General features: G+C 42.1%; 1 protein-coding gene across 1 annotated transcript in view; it reads right to left on the reverse strand.

Annotated features, from left to right (window-relative positions):
• Positions 1–669: 669 nt before the first annotated feature.
• The window catches only part of lrmp (lymphoid-restricted membrane protein), a 60,137-nt gene continuing 34,510 nt past the window's right edge, over positions 670–26,296 (reverse strand). Inside the window, exons 7-11 of the mRNA XM_073065302.1 lie at positions 20,931–21,089; positions 19,223–19,340; positions 19,085–19,135; positions 1,709–1,786; positions 670–711 (exon numbers count right to left, since the gene is read on the reverse strand). Of these exons, the coding sequence (XP_072921403.1) occupies positions 670–711; positions 1,709–1,786; positions 19,085–19,135; positions 19,223–19,340; positions 20,931–21,089 (448 nt within the window). The remainder of the gene's footprint in view (positions 712–1,708; positions 1,787–19,084; positions 19,136–19,222; positions 19,341–20,930; positions 21,090–26,296) is intronic.

Below are 26,296 nucleotides of genomic sequence, written 5' to 3' on the forward strand. Positions count from 1 at the left end.
CACCTCTATTGAATCTTCCTTCATTCTCCTACATTCTAGGGATCAAAGTGCTAACCTATTCAGCAGTTCCTTATAATTCAAGATCGGCAACATCCTTAGATTTTCTCTGCACACATTAAATTTTATTGACATCTTTCCTGTAGGTAGATGTTCAGAACTGCACACCATACTCGAAATTAAGCCTCAATGTCTTAAACAACTTCAATAAAACATTCCAATTCCTGTACTCAATAGTTTGATTTATGAAGGCCAATGTGCCAAAAACTCTCTTTATGACCCTATCTACGCTTTCAGGGAATTATGGATCTATATTCCCTTATTGATCTGCTCTACTGCATTCCTCAGTGCCCTACTGCTCACTGATACAGCACTGAGGAGTGTAGTAGAACAGTTAAATCCTATTCTGGAGAGTCCTCCCAAAGTGCAACACCTCACATTTGCCTCCATTAAACTCAATCTGCCATTTTTCAAGCTGGCCCAGATGCCCAGCAAGCTTTGATAGCCTTCCACACTGTCTACTACACCTCCTATGTGGAAAAAACCTCTTGATATCCATTTTTACATTATTGGCAAGTTTACCTTCATATTTTATCTGTTCTGTTATTGTGTTTTTAGTTATCTTCTGTTGGTTTTTAAAAGCTTCCTCATCCTCTAGCTTTCCATAATTTGTTATATTATGTACTCTGTTTTGCTTTTATACACAGCAATCTCCTACAAACAGCAATTTAATCAGATTTATTGACAAGATCAAGATTGGCAGGACGCTGAATAGTTCTGTTACCTTCTTAAAGCATCCTGGGGTGTTATGTAAGACCACAGGATTAACCTCAGCTTTCCCCCCTGGCAATGCAGCATTCCCACAGCAGAACTTGAAAAACTACCTTTTCCCCATTGTATCTTTGGAGTACTAACAGAACCCACAACTCTGATTTGCCTACTGCAATACAACATAGCTGAAAGCCATTTAGTCCAATGGATCTACACCAGTTCCCAGAGGAATCCTGATTTCCATTAGCCCTGCTACATTCTCTAACACATACCTATCAACTCTACTACCAACTAGATACAATTGATTGTGGCCAATTATTCATCAATCCCATGCCTTTAGAAAAACGGGAGGCAACTGGAGCACATGAGAATGCACAGAGTCAAGGGGACGACATACAAACTCCACATGGACAGGACGCAGGATTGAACCTGGGTCACAAACTTGAGGTGGTCAGTATGTAGCCCACAGATATTCCAGACCTAGAACAAATATGGTATAATGAGGTTAGGACAAAGGAAAACCATGAAGAGAAAGTGGATAAGCATTTTCTTCAAAAAGTCAGATTGCAAATGCAGATTTACCAGCAAGACCTTCCAACATCATTCTCCTAAAGCTACGAGGGGACATAATTTTAAGATAATTGGAGGAAAGTGTAGGATGTCAGAGGTAAGTTTTATTTTACACAGAGAGCAGTGGGTGACTGGAATGAACTGCCAGGGGTGGTGGTAGAGACAGATACATTAGGGACATTTAACAAACTCTTGGATAAACACATGGATGATAGAAAACTGGAGGGCTGTGGAGGAAGGGTTAGACTGATCTTAGAGTTGGTTAAAAGGTCGGCACAACATCATGGCTGAAGCGTCTGTACTGTGCTGTAGTGTTCTATGTTCTACAAAGGGCACCTTCACTATTCAAGATTCTCACAAAATGACTTGCCTGCAATTCTGCTTTTTCATCAGAGAGCACGGCTATCTTCTCATGCAGGGCGTCAATGTCAAGGATATTTCTTAGATTCTGAAACAAAGGCACAGAAGATTATTCTCATTACAAGCAGTTGTTGTGGCTTTATAAATTTCTGGCTAGGCCACACTTAGAAGATTGGTTACTCCACTACAGGTTGGTCAAACTTGGGTTATTTTCTCTGGAAGCTGGGGGGTGGGGCGGGGTGTGGGGGGGAGAGACCAAACTAAAGTTTATAAAATGAAGGGTCAGAAAGAGTAAATAGCTAATATCTTTTGTTGTTAAACGTCATTGAGTTGTCATCAACTCATGGCAACCTATGGATAATTGACATAAATGAGTGTAACCCCTGGGTCGCCTCAGGCATCGCTCAAACTCGTTCTAGTCTAGGGGGAGCAGCCTTCGGCCCCGCCAAACTGGGTAATCAGCTGGTGTGGATGCTGTGTGATGTCCCCGCCTCGCTCAAAAAACAGACAGTACACCTTATGCGATTAAATGAGTACAATTTATAAAGATTACTATAACTAAGCAATTACTAACGATACAGTATATATGAATAAGAGAAAAAAAACAGGCGCCAAACTTATCAAAGTCCAAACCACTTCGTGCACAACCGTTGGAGCTCAATTACTGAAGTCTTCTGGTATTCGATCCCCTCCGAATTTCTCGACCCGCCTCCTGGGACCCCCACGGTGGTCGACCAGTCGCTCCACCCTCCTCTGTCTCCGTCTCCTCTCATCACCGAAAACCTTGGGCCGGGGACCCCCGCTCGGGGTCCGTACCGTCGCCCAGCTTCCAGCACCCCGTCCTCTCTCTCTCACTCCATCGCGCCGACTCCCCAAAACCCCCACCAACAATCAGTTTATAGTCCCAAACAAGCTTCCAGCACTTATCATAACAAAGACGCTAGCATTCCTACTATTAACACAGGCACCAGCATTCCTACTTTTAACAAAACAAAGACACCATTTTGATTACATACACAGTAACAAAGAAAAAGGAAAAAAACCCCGTTACACTCTCCCCCCACCAAATAAAAGTCATGTCCTCATGACTATTAGATAACTCGTCACCTTTCCTGCCAACACACCGTAACCCAAGCACAAGCAGTGACATCTCCTCCCCACACAGTAAACCTCATGCCCTGTTCCTTAGGCGCTATATAGGCCAACTATCTGGGCGTTCCCAAACCCTTCTGAGACCTCCGTACCCCCCCTCACCTAAACCCTTAGGCTAGGACACAGCTGAGGATACCTTGGGTCCACTACCAACTCCTCTTTCAACCTCTCACTCATGCCCCACACTGCACACAGCTAACCCTCCCCACTACACCTGACTCAGTGGAAGAAGGGCCAAAGGTCTCTTCCGCAATCGAGGGAAAGTCAGCAAAAGGCAGCATGTACCACACATCCAGCACATCAGCCTTTGAATCCATATTCTTCCTCATTTCTTCGATCGGTAGCTGCTGTTTGATCTTCTCCAAACGGAAACACGTGGCCTGCACTGCTCCTGCAGTCTCTTCAGCCTCCTGCAATTGAGATTATCATCTTCTCTGGCCCCTGGCTCAGCAGTTCTGACTCCTGCATCCTGACCATCTCAATCTGGAATGCAGTTACTCCAACAGCTTCTTCCACCCCGACCTGAAAAGCAGCAGTTAAAGATTGGTCATCCTCCAGTTCAGTATTCACTGCACTTCTCTCCAGCTTTTTTTCTCCTCATGACTTCTTCCAGATCAACCTTCAGGTTTTGCACTTCATTTGAACTGTCGATGGTCATCTTCAGATTCCCTTCAAGCTACCGCTTCCCCCTTCCGAGATTTGTCCGCAATTTCTTCACCTCCGCAAACTCCCTTCTCCAGGCTCTCAGTTTGCTGTGGCCCTTAGTCAAACAACTTTCTTCGTTCTCTCCAAGTTGTAAGTCTTTCAAATGGTTCCAGATCACTCTCTCTGGTCTCTCAGTCTTCATTTCAAACTTGATTCCGTAGAGACAGACATTCACGAGCTGCGACCTTCGCCAGCCCTGGCACATGTCCAGAAAACACTTTAACTCTGTAGTTCTCAGCCGCTCCTGCAACGACCTCACTTCATATTCTCCTGAGGCAAATCCAAATACCAAGAGATCATCCACATACGTCAAAATTCCAAACGCCTCCACACCCCCATGGTCTTCCACATGCCCTGCAGGAAGGTTGCAAGGGCTCCGGAGATACCCTGTGGTATCTTTTCGGACCGGAAAGACTCCTAGGAAACTTTTAACCGCCGTCTTCTCCTTGGCGGCCTCACTCATCGGGATCTGGCAACATCCACTCCTCAGATCCAGCACCTTAAACCTCTTCGCACCACTCAGATAGGCCATCGCCTCTACGGCCCAATATAATCCACACACACGCTGCCTACATCTGCCACGCTGTAGGGGCCAGTCGCCGCAACCTCTGCCTCACCGAGGTGTCTTCAGCAGTCAACTCCCCTCCCTGGTGGTATTTCGCAGCGTCCACTAAGAGGGTCTCACCCTCAGATACTCCTCCAGGCCATACCACCACCGGCTCTGGTTTGAATTCGGTATCGGCCCAATGCTGCTACACACGTCCGCACAAGCAGCTCGAAACTCTGGGTGCATCGATAATGCCTCCAAACAGCTCTCACCCGCCTCCTCCGGGCAGGCCCCCAAGCGCACCAACAGGATATTGGTTCTCTCCATAACCGAAATGCTGCCCGTCTCAACAGTGTCCGGACACATCAGCATTAACGATTCACGAACCTCAGTCACCTCCACATTTGCCTCTAAGAACTCCATTTTCACTGACCAACAACCGTCGTCTTTATAATCACCGGCACTGGTACCCCAAATCTCCAGTGCCGTCAATGTCATCAAGGGTAAAGGCTTCCAAAAGCAGTTATAAAACAAACTGTACAGCAACTTAACCGGTGCCCCGGTGCCGAGGATGGCTTTAACTTGACTTCCATCCATCCGTAACAACACCTGAGTGCGTGGTCCCTCTAAGCCTTCAGGAATAGAGTCTGTTCCTTGCGGGAGTTCCTTGGTACATTGCTGGGAACGTGCTCCCCCAGAGACCCCAAGCCGTTCCCCCACTGGGCCTCCTCTAAGTTTCCCAACATCTCTCGGATCAACGGAACAACTGATCCCCTTGACAGATCCCCCTGGCTCCGCAAGCAATTTATCTGCCCTCCTAACCAAAAGGGATACCCTAAAAACTTCCCACCAATCTCCTGCCACGGATATGATAAGCCCCCCAGCTGCGGCATTTGACTTCCAGTCGAACCACACGCATTTTCCCACACTTTCCCAGAACTGGCAGCTGTCACTTCGAGGTAATTGCGCCCGACAGTTCTAACAACGCTACCAGCCCGCCTACTCAAACTTTCAACCAATCCCTGTCGCTTTCCCTCAGCCAAGCACTGCCACTCACCCAACAACTGAGAGGTCTGCTCCGCCCACGTCTCCGCCCCTTTAGGGCTGGACATTATTCCAACAACCGGGCGGAGCCCACCGTAGCTGAAACATCCCAATCTGTCACTCCTCACTCTCCAAACAGTACGGACAACCCATGGTACCACCACCATTTCGTCAGCGCTAGTCGGAACTCGAACAACGACCTCCGGGCTACCAACAGCAGTCACCCCACCCAACACACATACAGAGACAACCGGCAATCGCACACCCACAAAGGCACACCAGCTCTTCGCCGCAGACACAATTCAAAGAGGGCGATCACACAGCTTCCACAGAAATCAATCCCGGACGAGCCCCCACAATGTAACCCCTGGGTCGCCTCAGGCATCGCTCAAACTCGTTCTAGTCTAGGGGGAGCAGCCTTCGGCCCCGCCAAACTGGGTAATCAGCTGGTGTGGATGCTGTGTGATGTCCCCGCCTCGCTCAAAAAACAGACAGTACACCTTATGCGATTAAATGAGTACAATTTATAAAGATTACTATAACTAAGCGATTACTAACGATACAGTATATATGAATAAGAGAAAAAAACAGGCGCCAAACTTATCAAAGTCCAAACCACTTCGTGCACAACCGTTGGAGCTCAATTACTGAAGTCTTCTGGTATTCGATCCCCTCCGAATTTCTCGACCCGCCTCCTGGGACCCCCACGGTGGTCGACCAGTCGCTCCACCCTCCTCTGTCTCCGTCTCCTCTCATCACCGAAAACCTTGGGCCGGGGACCCCCGCTCGGGGTCCGTTCCGTCGCCCAGCTTCCAGCACCCCGTCCTCTCTCTCTCACTCCATCGCGCCGACTCCCCAAAACCCCCACCAACAATCAGTTTATAGTCCCAAACAAGCTTCCAGCACTTATCATAACAAAGACGCTAGCATTCCTACTATTAACACAGGCACCAGCATTCCTACTTTTAACAAAACAAAGACACCATTTTGATTACATACACAGTAACAAAGAAAAAGGAAAAAAACCCCGTTACATGAGTTTTGATCCTCGCAAAGGAGGCTCGTTGTTGATAACACTGCATTCATAGCTGTTCCAATTGTGTCCATCAATCTGATTCATGGCCTTCCTTTCTTCCATTGTCCTTCTGCTGCTGAGCATGATATTCTTTTCCAGGGAGTTTTTTCTTCACATGAAGTGCCCCAAGTACAATAGGTGAAATCTTGTCATTTGAGCCTCCGGAGACAGACTAGGTTTGATCTTGTTGAGGAACGATTTGTTTGTTTTGTGAGAGGTCCAAGAGACATGTACCGTAGTATAATTCCAGCACCACAGTCCAAAGGCACCGATAGGCTTCCTATCCTCCTTTCCCATCCAAGTAATATCATTGAGAACACCTTCACCTGCACAAGTTGAATCTTTGTTCCTGTTCAAGGATCTTCTCTAAATCCTTCATGGCTGTTCTACAAGGGCGATTCTTTGTTGGATTTCTTGACTGCTTACTGCGTCGGTGTTAATCATTGAACCAAGTTGAAAATGTCAACCACTTCAATTTCCTCTATCGAGATTGAAATTGGTTGTGCTGTCATTTGTCATAATCTTAGTCTACTTCAGATTAAGGAGCAGACCAATGTTCCCTCTAATTCATAGTAGCCAGTGTGCACAATAATCTTATGTTGTGCAAACTTTTTTCCTGTGACAGAAGTACGTGTGCACTGAATGCACACATGGCACAGTTCATGTAGGTTTACAAAATATTTGACATAAAACTGCACAGAATAACAAAATAACATACATATTTAAGTCACTCAGTTAGTTTTTCTCTCTCCTGTCTTTGGCATTTACCCATTCTTTGTAATCTCTTTCTAGACTAATAAAACTTCCATCCAATTGATAGCTTTTGATTCTCATTAACACATCCAAATGACATTCACCTAAATGGTTTCTCAGCTTGTTTTTGAGTTGATTTATTGGCTAAAACCTTGCTCACAGTCCGCACTAGACATAAGAAAGGTTCTCCCAATGTCAATCAACTGTGCAAGGTTGCAAAACTTCATTCTGAAGTATAAATGCCACCATTTGAGCAAAGTTTGAAATCAGTTTGGATTTAATTTTTTCTTGCACGGAAAGTTTGAAATCATTAAACTGTCTAACTATTACAGTATTTTCAGCTAGAAGATTATGATATTTTAGACATAAGGCATTAACTTGTTCATCGCCAAATGTGAAGTTTATGATATGAACACTGTCCACCAAAGATGGCTGCTGTCATGATGCAGCTGTACAAACCAGAACAGGAAAGGTGAGGTGACGTAAATTAGTGATGTGCATTGTGGAATTTGAAAAGCTGACTAGTTAACAGAAACATTTAGCTAAAAGATTATTTTCTATAAGTATAATTATTAATTACTACATTATTTTAGGTAAGTAACCTTTTGTGCGCACATTAATTTCCTTTGTGCGTTGGTTGAAAAACGTGTGCGCGCACACAGCTTAGAGGGAACATAGGTGCAGACCCATCTTGGAGCTACGTTCCTTGATGGTGGTTAGCAGTTGCTTCAAGTCTTCTTTGTTTTCTTTTCCCGAAACTTGCTTGCACTTCAGAAAGCTCCTGCCCTAAATAAGGCTGATGTCTTTTCTGAATAAAATCTTGCTGGCGTGAGGAATAAGAGCGATCATACGATAATTTTCACACTGTCCTATCACCTATCTTCAACATCAGTAAGGAAACACTGATTTCCTCCCTTCACTTGGCCATGACATTGTCATCCAGATCAGCTGATAGAGTGTTGTCAGTATTGCAACACTTGTGTCTGATTGGTGTAGCATTTCAAATGGAATTCCATCAACTCCAGGTGCTTTGTTCTTTGGTAAGGAATTTAACTGTGCTTCAACTTCTTCCTTCCTCACTGTCATTTCCTGCTTGCAAGAAATAGGATAATACTCCCAATTCAGTTGATCTTTCTGGTGTAATGACTCAGTATTCCTTCCATTGTTGTTTGATCTTCTCAGATTCATTGAGCATGGAACCTTGTGTGTCTTACAGCATTCCCATGCGAGGCTGGAATTTACTCTTCAGTTCTCGTAGCTTTAAGGCTGATTTTGTCCTTCCTTTCCTATTTTCTGTTTCTACTTCACACATTATTGTAGTAGTTTTCTTTGTCTCGTCTAGTGGAATGTTGAAAAGCTGGATTGAGAACTGTGACTGCAACCCTTTTTCCCTTAGCTTTGGCTTCTCTTCTTTCATGTGATTTTCAGTGTCTTCACTCATCTATTTTGGTCTCGTCTGCGTTTTCACCCTATGCAAAGTCCTTACACACTCTTCGTGTACAGCATTCTTGATACTTCTTCACTATCCCCCTGTATCCTATTGGTTGTGTAGAGCAGCAAAATGATTGTTCAGGCTGATGCACCATCAATAACTCACTCTGAGACGTAAAGTTCACCACACAGGCCGTCTTTCAGCTCTGGTGGAATATCTTGAAGATCATATTTTGGCACTCTGGTGAAAGGCTTGCACTTCCTCAACTTTACTTTGAGCTTGTATATTAGTGGTTGGTGGTCTCAGCCACAGTCAGCTGCAGGTTTTGTTTTTGTCGATATTGTAGAACTTTTCCATCACTGACTTCCGCAGATATAATCCATTTGGTTTCTGTGTAATCCATTGGGAGAGTCCAGGTGTACAGTCTGCGCTTGCATCATTGGAAAAATGTGTTTGAGATGAACAAGTTGTTGGCTTTGTAGAATTTGACTAAAGGTTGTCAGGCATCATTTCTGATACACCGTCCCTATTTCCCAACTTCTTGACCATCCTTTCCATTCTCAACTTTTGCATTCCAATCTCACATAACTATCAGTATATCTTGTTTGCATGTTCCATCATTCACTCTGCACTTGTTCATAAAACTGACTGACTTCATCTTTCTCTGCATCTACAGGTGGTGCATATATTTGTACAATGGTTATGTAGATAGGTCTTCCTCGTAGACAAATTGAGATTAGGTGATTGATGACTGCACTGTATTTCAATACAGCTCCAGCCAGTTTCTTTTTGACAATGAATTTGACACAGTTCCTGCTGAATTTGTCTTTTCCTGCAGTATATCCAGTGCTGATTAGACTGAAGTGTCACATACCAGTCTATGTCAGCTCGCTGATTCCAAGTAGGTCAATTTGCAAGCGTTTAATTTCATCTTACACCATCTCCAGCTTTCCTTGGTTCATACTGTGTATCTAAAATCTTTGCAGCCCCTGACCTTCATTTCGTGCCCAGGAACATCAGCAATTGAAGGTTGTGAAGGCTTTACTTCAACTGCATCACACATCTTGGCCTTTCTCTGAAGGGTCATCAGCTCTTCCCCAGTAGCTTGTTGAGTGTCCTCCACCCTGGGAGTCTTATCTTCCAACACTATCATATTTTGTTTTACAGCAGTTGTCCATAGGGTCTTTGTTGCAAGATACAGAAGTAGATTTCCAGATACGTCTTCAGCATAGATACAGCTGCTGCCCAGTTGGGTGGTTTCGTCTTAGTCTGACACCTCAACTGAGACCGGTCCATCATGGGAGAACCTGCCAGTAGATGAACTACCGATGGCTTAGCTCTCCACATCACTGATGCACGCAAGCCTTCGTGGCACGACAAGCTGACAAAACATTTTTTACCCAGGTACAAAATGTGTTTAAGATGGGAGAAGGGGTGCAGTGCAAGATTCAGGGCAAATTTTTATCTTAAAACGGTGCTGGATGCCTGGATCGTATAGGCAGGGTCAGTGATAGTGGAGGGAGAAACAATAAGTGTTTAATAAGTGTTGAATGAATGTGCAGAAAATGGGGGAAGTGGGCCACGTACATACAGAAGGGGTTAGTATAATTAGGCATCACTAGCTTATACAGTTTGGTACAACATTATGGTCCAAAAGGCTTGTTTCTGTGCTGCACAGGACTATCGGAGTCCTATTCTCCTTGACAGAAAAGTCACAAGCTGCAGAATGTATTATCCAAAAAATCTCAGCTAAATCCATTCATTAGATTTTGACAGTCCAATGGATGCTAGTAGGGAGTTGCGTGGAGAAGATAGAGAGTGTAGCTTTCAGCTGGGAAAGCTGAAGAAAGTTTCCTTTCTCGGGTCCCAATGGCAACCCCATTATAGGAACAATGTAGAGGCCTTTGAGACTCTACAGAAGTTTACCAGGGTGCTATCTGGATTGGAGGAGATGTGCTGTGAGAGATTGGACAGAATAGATTTGCTTTCTCTGTAGCAGTAGAAGCTGAGCAGAGATTAATCTGATAAGAGATTATAAAATGGTTCTTTTTATGTTAATTAAGTTTATAGTGTTGAAGAGGACATGCATTCAAGATGAGGTGGAACATTTAGGTTCTCCACACAGTTGATGAATCCAAAGGAATGGTAGAGACTGATACGGTTTTGTTGCAGGGTTGCCAGTCAGCATTGAACTGAAAGTAGGTCTGCCTTAAGGACTGCAGCTCTGGACTTTTCCCCTCAGGGTTTACTCCCGAAGCCTTCCCCATGAGTGGGTATAGCCACAAGGCAGAGGAGGTTTAAGATCAGTTTCCTTTCTCCTTGATGAACTGCCAGCCACAGCTGATGAGCCCCATCTGCTTGAAGCGACTGGTTTTAAGGCACCAGTAACCTGCCTTTGTTCTCTTCTGTCAGTAGAAACTGTTCTACCAGGCTTAGTAGCTAAGCCGTACATGAAGACTGAGAGCTGGACTTGATAGGCAGAGGCCATTTGTGATACAAGCCATTGAGAGCACATCCCCACTTCCATCCCCCAGCTGTAACAACCTTAAAGAACCAAGATGTACCAAACAGAAGCATTTAATCCCCCACTCAGCCCCACCTGATGTATGCAATGACTGATGCAATAAAAAGGAGAACATTTATAGTTAGGCAACCATTCGGCCCATCACATTCTCACTGGCTACAAAGTTCAGCAAACAATTCCCACTTGAACTACTGAGTCACACGTCCTAAAGTACATGGAACATTTAAAACATGAAAGTGTTTGTTTCCATCCCTACCCGGGTACCAGAAAATCTCATCCTCCTTTACCTTCTATTCCTTCAGAAGCAATTCACAAGAATGATCCCAGGAATGAAAGGGCTAACAGATGGCTCTGACCCTGTACTCAGTGGTGTTTACAAGAATGAGGGGTCTCTTATTTAATCTTATTGAATATTTAAAGCCCTAGAGGATGTTTCCAGTAGTGGAGTCTAGGACCAGAGGGCTCAACCTCAGAGTATAAGGATGTCCCTTTACAACAGAGATGTTGTCCTACAAATGGGTGTGGAGGCCAGTCATTGGATATATTAAAGGTGAAGGTTGATAGGTCTCTGATTAGTAAGGGTGCCAATGGTTATGGGGAGAAGGTAGGAGAATGGGGTTGAGAGGGATAATAAATCAGCTATGAGCCAGAGATGACTTGATGGGCCAAACAGTAATTTTGTTCCTACATCTTACTGTGTGTAAAACCACACCCTGTACTTGTTGACCCCTGGGCTAAAGGACATGCCACCTAGTTAATCCTCCTCTGCCTCTTGTTCCAAAGAATTCCAATTGCATCCGAAGTTCTATTAGAATCAGCTTTTATTCTTCTTTTCTCAACTGGAAGGGTGTTCCATGACACCAATGAACAATCAAGAATTAACCACATTGGTGAAGAACAGGACTAGCATGTAGGGTAGGAAGGCCAGATTCTAAACTAGGGGTGGCCAACCTGAGGTCCCTGGACCCCTCGGTAAATGGTGGGGGTCCATGGCATACAAGAGGTTGGGAACCCCTGCTCTAAACAGAACTAGATGGGTTTTTTAAAAAAAAACTTCACAGTAATAATGAAACAACATTTAGGAAAGCAGTAGAGCCATTTCCTCACAATTCCAGTGATCCAGGTTCAATCCTGACCACTGGTGCTGTCAGGATTTGTACATGTCCAGGACAAAGAAGGGGGCAAGAAAAATAATTGTGGACATTACCCACCGTATGAACTACCTTTTCCAAAGCGTTCCTTCTGAAAAGTGTTATAGGGCTATTAAAACAAAAGCTTCACGTCATCTAAAGTTTCTTCCCCCAGGCAGTTCTGATCAGCAGCTCCCCACCCCCTCTATCTATTAACCCCATCACTGCACTCCAAACACTAACCCACTTTTTAATAATGCAGTTTACATTGTAATTCATGCTGCTATTTATCTATTTATGCACATTTTATTCTATATTCATACTTTAACCTTCAACTTTACTTTTATATAATTCTTTATAAATGCATATCTCGCCCTGACCGACCCACCACAGTAAGTTCCTAATACATGCAAATATAAATGGCAAATAAAGTTGATCCTTGAAAGTCAGCATGGAGTATGCACATTTTCACTGTGACTCTGTGGGCTGCATCACACGTCCCAAAGGTGTACAGGCAGGTGGATTGAATAACCACCATAAATTACCCCTCGTGCAGGTGGGTGGAAGGTGACTTCAAGAGGAGTTAAGGAAATAAATGAGGGTATATTGTGAGCAGTTCTGGGCCCCACATCCAAGGATGGGTGTGCTGATCCTATAGAGGTCTAGAGGAGGCCGAGATGAATGATCTCGGAAATTAAAGGCATAACATTGAGGAGTATTTGGTGTCTGTGGGCTTGTACCTGGAGTTCAGGAGGATGGTTGGGGGTGAGGGTTGGCAAATCCCATTGAAACCTACTGAATACTGAAACACCTGGATTGAGTGGACATTTGAAAGCACTGTCCACATCCATTAGTAGGAGAGTCTCGGATCCGAGTGCACAGATCCAGAATTAAGAGATATCCCCTTTAAAACTGAGATGAGGACTTTCTTCAGCCAGAGGGTGGTGAATTTCTGAAAGTGGATGCCACAGAGGGCTGTGGAGACCAAGTCATTGGGTGTATTTAAGGCAGAGACTGATAGGTTCCTGATTGGTAAGGGGGTTAAGTGATATGGGGAGAAGATGGGAGGGAAAAAAAAGTCAGGCATGATTAGAACAGACTCAGCTGGCTAAATGGTTTAATTCTGCATCAATATCTTATGAAGTGGGAATTTGTTCTGAGAGTGGGCATAGACTCAATGGGCTGAATTGTTTTCTCCTATATAAGGGAATACAAGGATAATTTCATAGTTGATGTCAGTTAACTCATATTTAGATTCAAAGCCACATTCGCTGAATTGCTAGGGTAGTATTGTTACCACTATACAGCAACACCCTTTAGGAAGGAACACAGTTACCTCCATGGGCCAACTTTGAAATCTTGTTAGGTCTCAGGAAGAGAAAGGAGAGACATGGGGTAGGAAGGGAATAAAAGAGGGTTCAGTCAAGTTCCCATAAACCCAAATCTCATCAAATGATTTAAAATTCTATTCAGAATTGCCTTGAGGCATTTTGTTTTCAATTTTCTTTTGGAAAAAAAGCTCCTATTACACAATTAATTCTGAGATTTTTTTTGTTGTAGAGTGTTGGGACAAAATACTTACGCAATTGCTGCAACTTGCTTTTTTAACAAAAAAGGAATGCAGACAAGTAGTTCTGAGAAGTTCCAAATTCCATTGAAAGTCATTGGATATGATGTGTTATTTTTGGGGGTGGGGGGATTTTGGAACCCTCTTCTTCCCACCCCATGCACTCTAAATGTAAGATCTGGTCAAGTTTGGAAGCTTGCCTGAGCAGTAACGCTGCTGAACTAGTAATTTAGAAAATGTGATTTTGAATCTGATAATCTGAACTCAGAAGAATTTTAACGTAAAATCAATCTGCTTGCGGAATAATTTGGAAAGTTTATTGCTTCTTCCAGAAAGTGGGGGGGGGGGGGGGGGAGGAATTATCTTAACAGCAACATTGGTTATTTCTAGCCTGAATAAATGAGAAAAAAATTTGATCTCAAAACATTAGCTTAAACATATTGTCACAATGAAATTTGTCAGAGTGCCAGCAACCTAATGACTCCTGAACAACAAAGCCAGCTCAGTACTCTAATAACACATTACCAATTATTGAGCTTTTACTCAGAACTGTTCCTGCATGTGTACATGCCAACTTTATATGAATACAAGCCAAATGGTGCATTTACAAAGTCAGATATGTTATTAACTGCACAACAATTTATTCTGCTCCAAACAGATTAATGCACACTTTCAAAGTACAACAAAAAGGAGATGAAATATGAATGGTTTAGCAAATTAGTCAACATCTAACCCCCTCTGAGATTTGGGTTCAAATGCAATCTCGCTGATTTTAAATTTATTCTCATGCCTGTGTCACTGGTAAATCAAGCATTTATCGCTCGATCTTGCAACCCTTGAGAAAATGGTTATTGAGAACCTTCCATACTGAGATGAATCCTCTCCCATTTTGTGGTGAACATAAGACATAGGAGCAGAATTGGACCATTTGGCCTATTGAGTCTGCTCCACCATTCTGACATGGCCGATTAATTATCCACCTCAACACCACTCACCTGTCTTCTCCCCTCCAACCTTTGCCGCATTTACTAATCAAGAAACTATCAATCTCTGCTTTAAGTATATTGTATGACTTGGCATTAACAGCCATGTATGGCAATAAATCCCTCAGATTGGTTGAAGGTCAGACTAGGCCTCATTTTTATGTCCAAGCTTGTGGTTGAAGGAGTGAGGATGGGGTGGGGGGGGGGGGGGCTTGCAATTGGCAGTGATCTCATACTCCTACTGCTCTCTGTAGCAGGTACAGTTCATGAATCCTTATTCGTGGAAGGGAAATATGCACTCTTCCATAACAGAAACTTGGGTTGAAATCTGACGGGATTTGTGATACAGTGACATGACGATACATTAGCATAAATGGTTAGTTAAATGTATTTCAATTCATCTCTGTGCTATCAAACACAAGCAACTTCAGACACTGCATGGCACTCAGTTTGTGTGGCCACCAGCTCTCTGCAGTAGCCAAAGACCATGCAGGCACTACACAAGCACAAGAGATTCTGCAGATGCTGGAAATCCATAGTAACACACAAAATGCTGGAAGAAATCAGGTTGGACAGAATCTATGGAGAGGAATAAACAGTCGACATTTTGGGCTGAAACACTACTCAGGACTCCCAAAGACAGAATAGAGTCCATAAGAGTTTGCATTGTCATTCCAGAACATCTTATTTACTATCCCTCTCAACACCATTCTCCTGCCTTTAGCCGCAACCTTTGATGCCTTTATTAATCAAAAGCCTATCAAACTCCACCTTAAATTTACAAATGAACTGGCCTGCAATGAATTCTGCAGATTTCCCACCCTCTGGCTAAAGAAGTTTTTCCTCATCTGTCCTAAATGCACATCCCCAAATTCTGAGGCTGTGCCTTTTGGGCCTAGACTCCCCAACTATAGGAAACATTCTTTCCACATCCACTAGAGACAGGCCTTTCATCATTTGAGAGGTTTCAGTGTATTCACCCCTCATTCTTCTAAACACCAGCAAGTACAGGCCCAGAGACATTAAAACACTCCTCATACGTTAACCCATTCATTCCAGGTATCATTCTCGTGAACCTCCTCTGGACCCTCTCCAAAGCCAGAATAACTTTTCTTGGATAAGGGGCCCAAAAATGGCTCACAATACTCCAAGTGCAGTATGACCACTGCCTTATTAAGCCTCAGCATGACATCCTTGCTTTTGTATTGTAGTCCTCTCAAGAATGGATGTTAATATTGCATTTAGCCCTGATGAAAGGTCACCCCCCCCCAACATCAAAAGTCAACTATTCATTCTTCGTAGATAGATGCTGCCTGGCCTGCTGAGTTTCTCCTAACACTGTTACCTGCTTTCCTGCAATTATAGTAAATGAGGGATTTGACAAAGCTAATAGGCCAATAAAGGATATTGATGGTAATCATATCCCCAAGGACCTCTGCCTGGGGAAGATGATGCCTGCACCCAGATTCCAATTCAGACTGCGGCACGTTAACAAGTTTGGGCTCCCTCTCAATGACCATTCTGGGCAGGATAGCATTTACCACAGTAGAAAGCTGGGAGTGATCATCAGGCAGAGAGAGAGAGAGAGAGAGAAGCAGAGCACTGACTGATCTGCATTCATTCCACGCTGCAAACAGAGCTCTGGCATAAGTCAGAAGAGATGACCAAAATCCACTAGGTGCACCTCACAGACAAACAAGTTCAAAAAAATTTTTTAAAAATCAGACTGACAGCAAAGTCAGCAATGAGGAAAAGTTTTGCAGCTTTAAGTGTGGTGGGGAGAAGAGAAGAGGAAAAAAAATGATCTGGCCAATTGCCCACTCTTAACCTGTGAGCAACATCCAAGTGTAAATGATCCAGTGTGGAATAACTCCGTCTTTCTGAAAAGGCTCAAGGAGAGTTTGATCTCAGCTCAGCTGAAGATCTTGGATCTGGGATAATAGTGGGATCACCCTCCCCATGACAGTATTATGGGGGCAGAGATGGACCAAACGAGAGGGAGGAAAGGTCAGAAGATGACTGCAGTAGATGCAACTACTGTGAAGGCACAGGGAACTTGTATTGTGTGCCACCAACCAGCATGCTTCATGAGTGGCCAGGCTGTTAGACCAGAGATCATGTATAACAGTAGCCTCGCAAACCATGGTTGGTGGCATTGATATGATAATGAAGGCAGTGTGACAGTCAACCCCACCTCCCAAGACACTCAGGAAAGGTGTAGAATGTAAAAATGTAAACCACCTTATCCATCATCCATGGCAACTAATGGGATTGACATGGAAAACTGCCCATTGTTCAGTAACCGGTCCATAACTAAGTTAAGTGATTCAAGTGTTTATATTTGAAAAATCTAAACACATCATTACCCAGCTTCACCCAATCTCTCAGGCAGTGTACGCCATGTACTTACTACTGCCTGGTTGAAGATATTCCCCACAAATCTGTTACTCTTGCTGCTGGCCAGAACACAAGATGAACAAAGACAACAAACAGCCAGACTAGACAAGCAGCTAAAGGTGACCCGTTTTCTCTGCACTGACAACTCGGGGACAAACGATATACTGCAGCCTGGTTAGAGGGGTGTCAAGTTAGTGCACATGGGGCATTGGCATTAATAAATGACTCGCCCTCACAAACAACTTGGGAAGAGGTGGATGTACAGTGAGGTATATTGAGGCACTCTCCTAGATTCTTCTGCATTTTCAAAGTGAAGTTTATTGTTTTATGCACAAGCACATTAACGCAAGAGATTCTGCAGATCCAGAGCAGCAAGCACAGGATGGTGGAGGAACTCAGCAGGTCAGTCTGCATATATGGAGATGAATAAATGGTTGACATTTCAGGCCAAGACCTTCCAGAACTGGATAAGAAGGGATCAGAAGGTGGGTGGAGGGCAGGTAGGGGAGGGGCAATGAAGCGAGAAGCTGAGAGGTGATACTGCAGGTGGAAGTAAAGTCTGAAAAAGGAACTGGATCAAGGAATCGTATGAAAAACTTAGAGCATCTTCAACTGCATAATATAGCATTGACAAGAAAAGCATAATTTAAACATAAATTAGTCACTTTCTTTCTACAAAATAATTATCCTTTAGATTTTTGCTCTATTCTGTACACAGTCATTCCGCTGATATTAATTATATTGCTTCCATGCTAAATATCCATGACTGTTGCATATGAACACCACAATCACTACTTGTCCAGTTTCAAATATGACCGGCACAACTTATTAGAACACTTGATTGAACTAATGAATGCACAAATTAATTAAATAAAAAAGACACTTACCACTATTACATCCTCACACAGGACAAGACAATAATAACTAAATGCCCTCCATCCAAGACAACTGTCACTGGTGGAGCACAGGAAAGAACATTCAGAGCATCTCCTACACACTGCAGTTAACTATGTAGTGACATTTATACACTTTTATATCATCTGCATTGCAGGATAGTACAGCACAGCGAAGGCACAGCTTAAGAACTGGAAAGAATTTTAGCAAGGATATTTCAAAGGTTCAAAATTGAAAAGTACAACTTAATGTCAGAGACATCTATACAATATAGATCCTGAAATGCTTTTTCTTCGCCACCATCCACAAAAACAGAGGACTGCCCCAAAAGAAGTCAAATGTTCGAACCCCAAAGTACCCCGCAGTGGCAGTAAGCAACAATCTCCCCCTCACCCTCCACTGGTAAAAAAAAGCATCAGCACCCACCACCAAGCACACAAACGTGAGCAAAGTCACAGTAAAGGCACAGACTACATTGCTCACCCGGCATTCAACATACCACAGGTTCCCTCTCCTTAATAATGGAGAAAAAGGCATCTCCATTTCCAACAGTGAGTGGGGAGACATAACAAACAACTCACTGCTTATAATCCTCTGCAACCAGATCAAGGTGAAGGGCAAGTGTCATTGGCTGCCTCTCTAAATCAGTGAGCGTTTGACCTTCCTGGGTCAGGTTAGGGTGCAGGGCAACAGGAGGGTATATACAGTAACCGAGTAAAGAGTCAGAAAGTATAGAGCTAATATAGGAACCACTGGTAAGCAAGAGCCACCCTTCAAACTTCTCCTACAGACTCACTTTGTCCCTTAACCTACATCACCACTTTCAGCATTTAATTTACCACCCAGCAGATCCACCCATGGCTTCGCCTGCACATTAGAACTTATCTCCCACCTTTCCACGTGCAAATCAAAAGCAATCTACCTGAAACATTATCTGTGAAACATGATTATTGAATGTTGTTGTTTTTGTGTTGCATATTGCAGCAACACACCACAGCAAATTCCTAATACACGTAAATGTATATGGTGAATAAATTTGATCCTTGAACTGTTCCTTCACAGCCAATAACTCAATAATCACCCTTTCATACAGATGTTAAGGTTTGTACCAATCAACCCAAAACATAATTTAATTGAAAATGCCTGAGGTGCGTTCTAGTAGATAATGAGGTAATGGTCCCACCTCTTCTTGAAGAGAAGCAATCTTCTGAATTAGGGATTGATTGTCTTTTGCCTGGAATGAACATAAAAGTTAGATGCCATACATTCAACAGATGGGATGGACTAAACTCACTGGCAGACTGTCCCACACTAGACTTACTGCCTGCTTATTCTGGATGATTAGTCTTTCATTGGTCTCTTCCAAGTTAGCTACTTGTAACTTCATATCCTCCAGGCCTTCTTTCAAGGACTTTTCTGTTAAGATGGACTGTTGAGCACTGCAGGGGTTAAAAATAGAATGTAAAACAGAGAAAACAAAGCAGGAAACAGCCATCTCTAATCTCCTCTATTGAACTGCAAACACCCTACGTGGCACAAGATATAACATGAGCAGTCAGATGCCCAGGCATCACTTAGGGAGAACAATCCTCACATCAGAGTCAAGAGTTGTGGAAAACTACTAGAGACCCAGCCAACACCCACACTGACAATATAGTGTAGTGTTGAGAGGGTTGGCATTGTCAGGTGAGATGCCAAGCCAAAGAAGATCCCAGAACTGTTTACAAGATAACTAGTACCTAGCCAATAGTTATCCCTCAAACAACACCTGAAGATGTGATTGATCATATATCTGCTTGCAGGGCTTTGCTGTTTATGCTTCAGTTGTTCAATGTTCAATTAGAACAAATATTTTGAAACGACCTGGTTGATTGTAATGCAAAGCATGAATTATTTAAATTTGCTTTCTTAGCACAAATTAGAAATAGTGCAGAAAAGATTAACAAAGGTGTTGCTGGGGATGAAGGGCTTAAGTTCAAAAGGACTGGTTAGATTGGGACTGTTTTCACTGGAATTTAGGAGGCTGAGAGAAGACCCAAGAAGTTTATAAAATCACGAGTGGCATAGATAAAGGGGGGGATGGTCACAGTCTCCCCTGGCACTGAGGAGAGTCTACTAAAGGACACAAGTTTAAAGACAAGAGGGAAAAGATTGAAAGGTAGTTTTTTCCCATTGAGGGCCGCAGAAATATGGAATGAGCTGTCAAAGGTAGTGTTAGAAGTCGGCACATTTATGACATGTAGGCAGTTATATGAATAGGAAAGGTTTAGAAAGATGTTGGTCAAACACAGACAAATGGGACTAGCTCAGGTAGGCAGCTTAATAGGAACAAGTTGTGTGGAAGGGCCCATTTTCCTGCTCTATAACTCCATCCCCAGGCTCTTAGCAAATGCTTCCTTAAACCCAATGCAATTGATCTGAACTGGACATTCCTAGACTGTTTCAAGAACTCTACAATTTGATACTTAATATTCAGTGTGCTATTCTTTCATTTTTGTCATTGGTGTGATGGTTTTATTTGTGTGAGATTTTTTTTTGAAAATGTTCCACTGTGATTCTTTGTTTTGAGGCCGTCTGTGGGAAGACAAATCTCAAAGTTGTATTCTACATACATATTTTGATAATAAATGTACCTTGAACTTCAGAATCTTTGAATTGTTTAATTATGTATTTAGTATAGATGCACTCAAGCCATTCTGGCAACAATATTAGGAGTTTTTTTGAGATACCAATGCACAGTTTGCTGTTTGTAGAAAGTCCAGGCCATCCGAACATGTGATAGGCATGCTAGACCGCATCAAAGGTCTATTAAGTCAACCATGTATACGTGAGACATCTCCTGTCCAGTTAGATAGAGCTTCTCCAATCAGGTGGAGAAGAGAAAACATGCAGTTCATAGCACACAGTACAATTCAGAACCATCATGCAGTCTGAGGAATATACAGGAAATATCTATAATGTATCAATAGCACAGTAAAGTCAGAATATGGTTTTTAATGGGGAATGTCCCTAAAACACATTGCCTTCACCATTTTATCTGAATGAGCAGTTCTTCATTTTCCTCCATCAACCGATTGTTACTTTCTTCTGTAGCATCAATGGTCATCCTTAATTTAGTGTTGTGCTCCTGGAGCTTCTGGTGGTTGCACTGGAGATCAGCAATGCAAGCTATCAAGTCTGATGTCTCCCTGCATATGGAAATGAAAACAAACTGGAGTTTACATTGATGAACATAGACAATTCCCAACATTTATTCAACTAGGGGGTAACATGGAGTTCTTCATTTACCCAAGGACCAAAGATTCTTTTGAAAAGACTGTCATATGTGGCCCCTTGTTGAGATGATGGCTGCTGACACCTTCTTGAAGTAGGGCTATTAAGTCATTTCTGCCACTGATTAGGAGTGCATTAAATATTTTGGGCAAGAGTCACATACAGGTTTAATAAAGCAACAATGTTTCCTTTCTCTCAATAGACATTAAAGATATCAAGTGGGTTTATAGAAAAATATAATAGCTTCATTGTCTCTTTTACTAATTGGCTCCTTATGACCTTTTATTTTACTCTGCTCACATGTGTGACAATTTTATTTTCAAACAAGATTCAATAGGTGTCTCTACATATAAAATGCACCATGTTTCAAGGAGGGAGAATGGTACCAGAACAATTAAGACTTTAGTTGTGCACCTGTCCTCAATGTCCATTCAGCAAGCTTAGTGCTCTGCTCCCCCTCCCCTTCCAAACAATACCCATGACACCTCAAACCCACATCGATGCAACACACTTGAAAAGGAAATAATCAAAAATGTCAATCGCTAAGCCCATAAATTTTATGACTGGTCATCCCTAATAAATTCTTTTGATTTTAAAAATGCCAAGAAAAATTGTCCAAGTCTTGTCAATGCAGTGATATCATCAACCTCTGTTCCAGTCATTTTCTTGCCCCCTTCCCCTTCAGGAGTTCCTTTATCACTTTTAACTTACACAGCAGGGAGTACTCAATGTGAAGCACAATAGTCAATGTAAATTCTGACCAACACCATCTAACACTGAATTATCAATTTATATCTAACACAGATGAAAGCAGATACCCTTGGGCCACAATAATCACTTTTATACTGACTCTTGATTTCCTCCCTTCCTTACCTCTCAGTTTAGGGGGAGCCAAGGTAAAATGGATCCAAAATTAGTTTGGTAATAAGAGGCAGATAGCAATGGAGGATTGGTGACTAGAAGCTCATGGCCAGTGGTGTAATTAAAGAACTCCAAATCAACTGAGAAGTACCCATCTTCCAAGAAACATTTCCCTTACCCCAAAGCCACAGATGTGCAGATTTTTGGCTAGGTTTGCAAAATTGAACATTTATGCTAGCAGCACAGCATTTCATACACTTCCATGCATTCCTCCAGTTTGAAATTACTTGGCATGATTTCAAAACAAAGGCCTTCTCCACGCCTGTGGAACCAGCAACATCTTAAAAGAACCTTCAGCTACAGACTCAACCAACACACAACTATAATGAATTTAATATTTTGGCATTCACGTACTTTTACATATAACCCATAATGAATCAACAACGAATGCTTAATCAAACAATATTTAAATATTTGAGTAATATTTAAGGTATATTGTTTGATTAAGCATTCTTTGTAATGACCTTCATGGTTTTTCTCTCTCTAGTCCTATTTTACACAATCATCTTTTCCTACCTTTTATGCAAGACTCAACATTTCATGATTGGTACAGAAAGAGCATTAGGTGCTTTAAAGATCTTTTCATAGATAATTGTTTTGCAACTTTTCAACAACTGTCTGTAAAGTTTAACCTACCTAATACTCATTTCTTTGGATATCTTCAAATTAGACATTTCATTAACCCTCTAATATTAAATTTTCCTGAGATGCCCAAGAAAAACATTGTGGACCTGCTTCTTTGTACTAATCCATTGGGTAAAGGTTTAATATCTACTATTCGTGATAAGTTAGTGATCTTGAAGCATGCCCCCCTTTGATAAAATCCGAACTGCCTGGGAGCATGATTTAAATATTTCTTTATCTGATGTGGTTTGGGATTCAATCCTTAAGTCAGTTAACTCAACCTTTGTGTGCTCACCACTGCTTTTTGCAGTTTAAGGTTATACATAGGGCTCATATGTCTAAAACTAAATCATCGTGGTTTTATCCTGACGTTAGTCCCGTTTGTGACAAGTGTAAAGGGGGCGAGGCTTCTCTTATCCATATGCACTGTGCTTGTCCTAGTCTGGAGAAATTCTGGAGAGAAATTTTTAAAATCTTTGTCCCATATTCTTAATTGCCACTTAGAACCTAACCCTCTGATTGCTGTTTTTGGCACCTTGGGTGAAGTTGACATGCATTTGAGTCCGACTAAACATCGAACGTTATCTTTTGCCTCTCTTTTGGCTTGACAGTTAGTCCTTCTCAGGTGGAGAGATGTTGCCCTATCCACCCATGCTCAATGGCTTAGTGATATTATGTCCTGTTTAGACCTTGAAAAAATTCATTATTCACTTCTCAATTCGGACATAAAGTTTCATAAGGTGTGAGGACCTTTTCTTGGATACTTTCATAACTCCTCTTTAGATTGTTTATTCTTTTTTTGTACTTAAATCCCTTACTTTCAGCTTTTTTTCCCTGTAAGTTTTATGTTTTTTATGTGAATTACATTATAGTTTTGGTAGTAGGCATTATATTTTAATGTATATTTACAGCTCTGTGGGGTCAAACACTCAGATTAATTTTTCTATTACACATTGAAATGGTTGGCCTGGAGTTTTGTAGTGGGAGGGTAGGGAGGACACTAACTTTATATGATTTTATTTGGGTGCTTTTTCCTTATTATTGTGAATTATATATCAGACACGCTTATTTTGCACTGTATAAATCTCCATTTTGTTGATGGTTTTTTGTAGTATTGTAGAAACTCAAAATAATTTATATAAAAAAGCATTCTTTGTTGATTCGTTATGAATTATATGTCACCATGCAGTATGCGTTCACCACACTAAAAGCAAAATCTAAAATGTGCACAAATTAACTCCCTGCTCCATGCTTTTCTTTTAACTTCTTGAGTTACAAAATGTAACAGTGGCATCAAGTTTTAAAACAAACCTGAAATGATTACCTACCCATTGAAGTGCAGCAAAAAGTTAGAGTTTTAAAAAAATGCAGCACAGTTTCTCTTCCCTTAGGAAGAGGGAAAGATGGTCAAGTTTAAAAAAAGGCAGAAAATGGATTGAATTCGTGGGATTGTAAACAGTGAGTAGCAGGTGATGATAATAATATATTTAAAAAGTAGAAGTAGCAAGCTACACTAGGAAGATAGACACATTTGATTGCACAAAAGATAGTGGATGATGTGCACCGCGTACATTAAGAAATATTTAAAAGCTATTAGAACAGTCGATGAGAAATGAGTGCCAGCTTTGCTCAATGTAATGGGTGGAAAAGCATACCGCTTGCTTAGATGTTTGACTGTTTCAACCAAACCAGCTGGAATGAGCTTTGCTGATATCGTGAAAGTAATGCAGAAACACTTAGAACTGAAACCATTGTTGAATTTAGAAAGCAAACACGAGGAAATCTGCGGATGCTGGAAATTCAAACAACACACACAAAATGCTGGTGGAACACAGCAGGCCAGGCAGCATCTATAAGGAGAAGCACTGTCGACATTTCAGGCCGAGACCCTTCGTATTACGTTTCATACACGGAAACAAAAGATAGGAGTCAATTTCAGCTTCTGTGGCTGAATTGAAGAAATTGCCTGAGCATGGTCAGTTCAGTGATGGGCTTAATGATGTACTGTGAGATTGTTTAGTTTGTGGAATCTTACAATAAAAAATTCAAAAATGGCTCCTAACTGAAGTCCAACTCATTTAAAATTGTAGTTGAAATCATTATCAATGGAAACAGCGGTCGGAGATGCAATTGAGCTCGAGTCAAGAATGAAAGCTTGCATGAACAAAACTGCAACATCTAAATAGAAACCTGCCTGGCCGAACAAGCTGTTACCATTGCGGCAGGAGCTCACGTATGCAGGCTTAAAGGTGAAACTTGCAGAAAACGCAACAAAGTAGGACATATAAAGAAAATATCAGACAAAAATAAATAGATTGCACAGAGAAGAGAAAAAGATTTTAAAAAATCAAGTTGCAGTTTCAAAAAGAGCACTAATCTACCTACTGTTGATAATGTTGAGAGTGACATGACGGAGTAGCCTTGAGATTCAGAATATGAAAACCAACAAGAAACAAGCAGTATGGCTTGCATCAGAAGTGAACAGCAAATTAATGAAAACAGAACTGGACACCATCTCATCTTTTCCACAAAATCACTTTAAACAGCATTTCAGAGATGCTGAACTGAAGCCTGTAGATATCCAACTAAGAACTTATACTGGAGAAAAGATAACCCCTGTGAGAAAGACAGTCGTAAGAGTGAAATACAAGCAACAAGCCACATTTGAGTAGTAGGTGGTAAAAACAGGATGGTCAACTTTGTGGGGGCATGTTTAGCTGTAATGACTATTACATGATTTGAGATCCAGCCATTGTTTGCATGCCACATACTCTGCAAAAGAGTCAACAGTAAGCAAATTAAAAAAGGTACTGGATGATGCCACAGCAGTTTTCAAGGATTGCACTGGAAAGCTCAAAACATATCAAAAGGTAAAAATAATGTTAAATGAAAATGCTACATCACTTACTGGTGCACAAAGATTACACAAGTGATCTGTGAAAATTCAAGCAGTGATTCATGTCCCAAGGCCAAAGGAAGTATCACAGCTGCATTCCTTTTTGTCAATTATCATGAAAGGTTTCTGCCAAACTTGGCAAACAAGGTGCTCCACCCTTTGAACTCCGTCACAGATTAGGAGGAAATGGCAATGGAAAAAGGTGTGAGGTTGCTTTCGAAAAGTCAAAGGAAATAGTGCCGGTCAGGCACTGTACTCACACTTATGATGCACAAAGGTACTGTGAAGCTTGCCCCTGACACCTTGCCTTACGGCACAAGCGCAGATGAGTCACTCATTACTTGTGAAGGAAGTGAACGCCCCATAGCCTTTGCATTATATTCCCTTACTGCTACAGAGAAAAATTATGCACAGATTGACAGAGAGGCCTTGTGTTTGGTTTGGGGTGTAAAACATTTCAACCAGTACCTGTTTGGGAGGGAGTTTACCCCTCATTACTGATCAGTCAGTGATGTCCATTTTCAATCCACAGAGGTGTGCTCCACTCACAGCAGCAACACATGTGCAAAGACGGGCTCTGCCTTCTTGGAGGGTCACAATTACAAGATCGATTTCAAGAGGACAACTAATCATGAAAATGCTGATGGATTATCCTGTTTACACTTGTAAAAGGAATTGCCT

Source organism: Hemitrygon akajei, chromosome 14 (genome assembly GCF_048418815.1).
Source record: "Hemitrygon akajei chromosome 14, sHemAka1.3, whole genome shotgun sequence".
In the NCBI taxonomy this organism is placed as follows: domain Eukaryota; kingdom Metazoa; phylum Chordata; class Chondrichthyes; order Myliobatiformes; family Dasyatidae; genus Hemitrygon; species Hemitrygon akajei.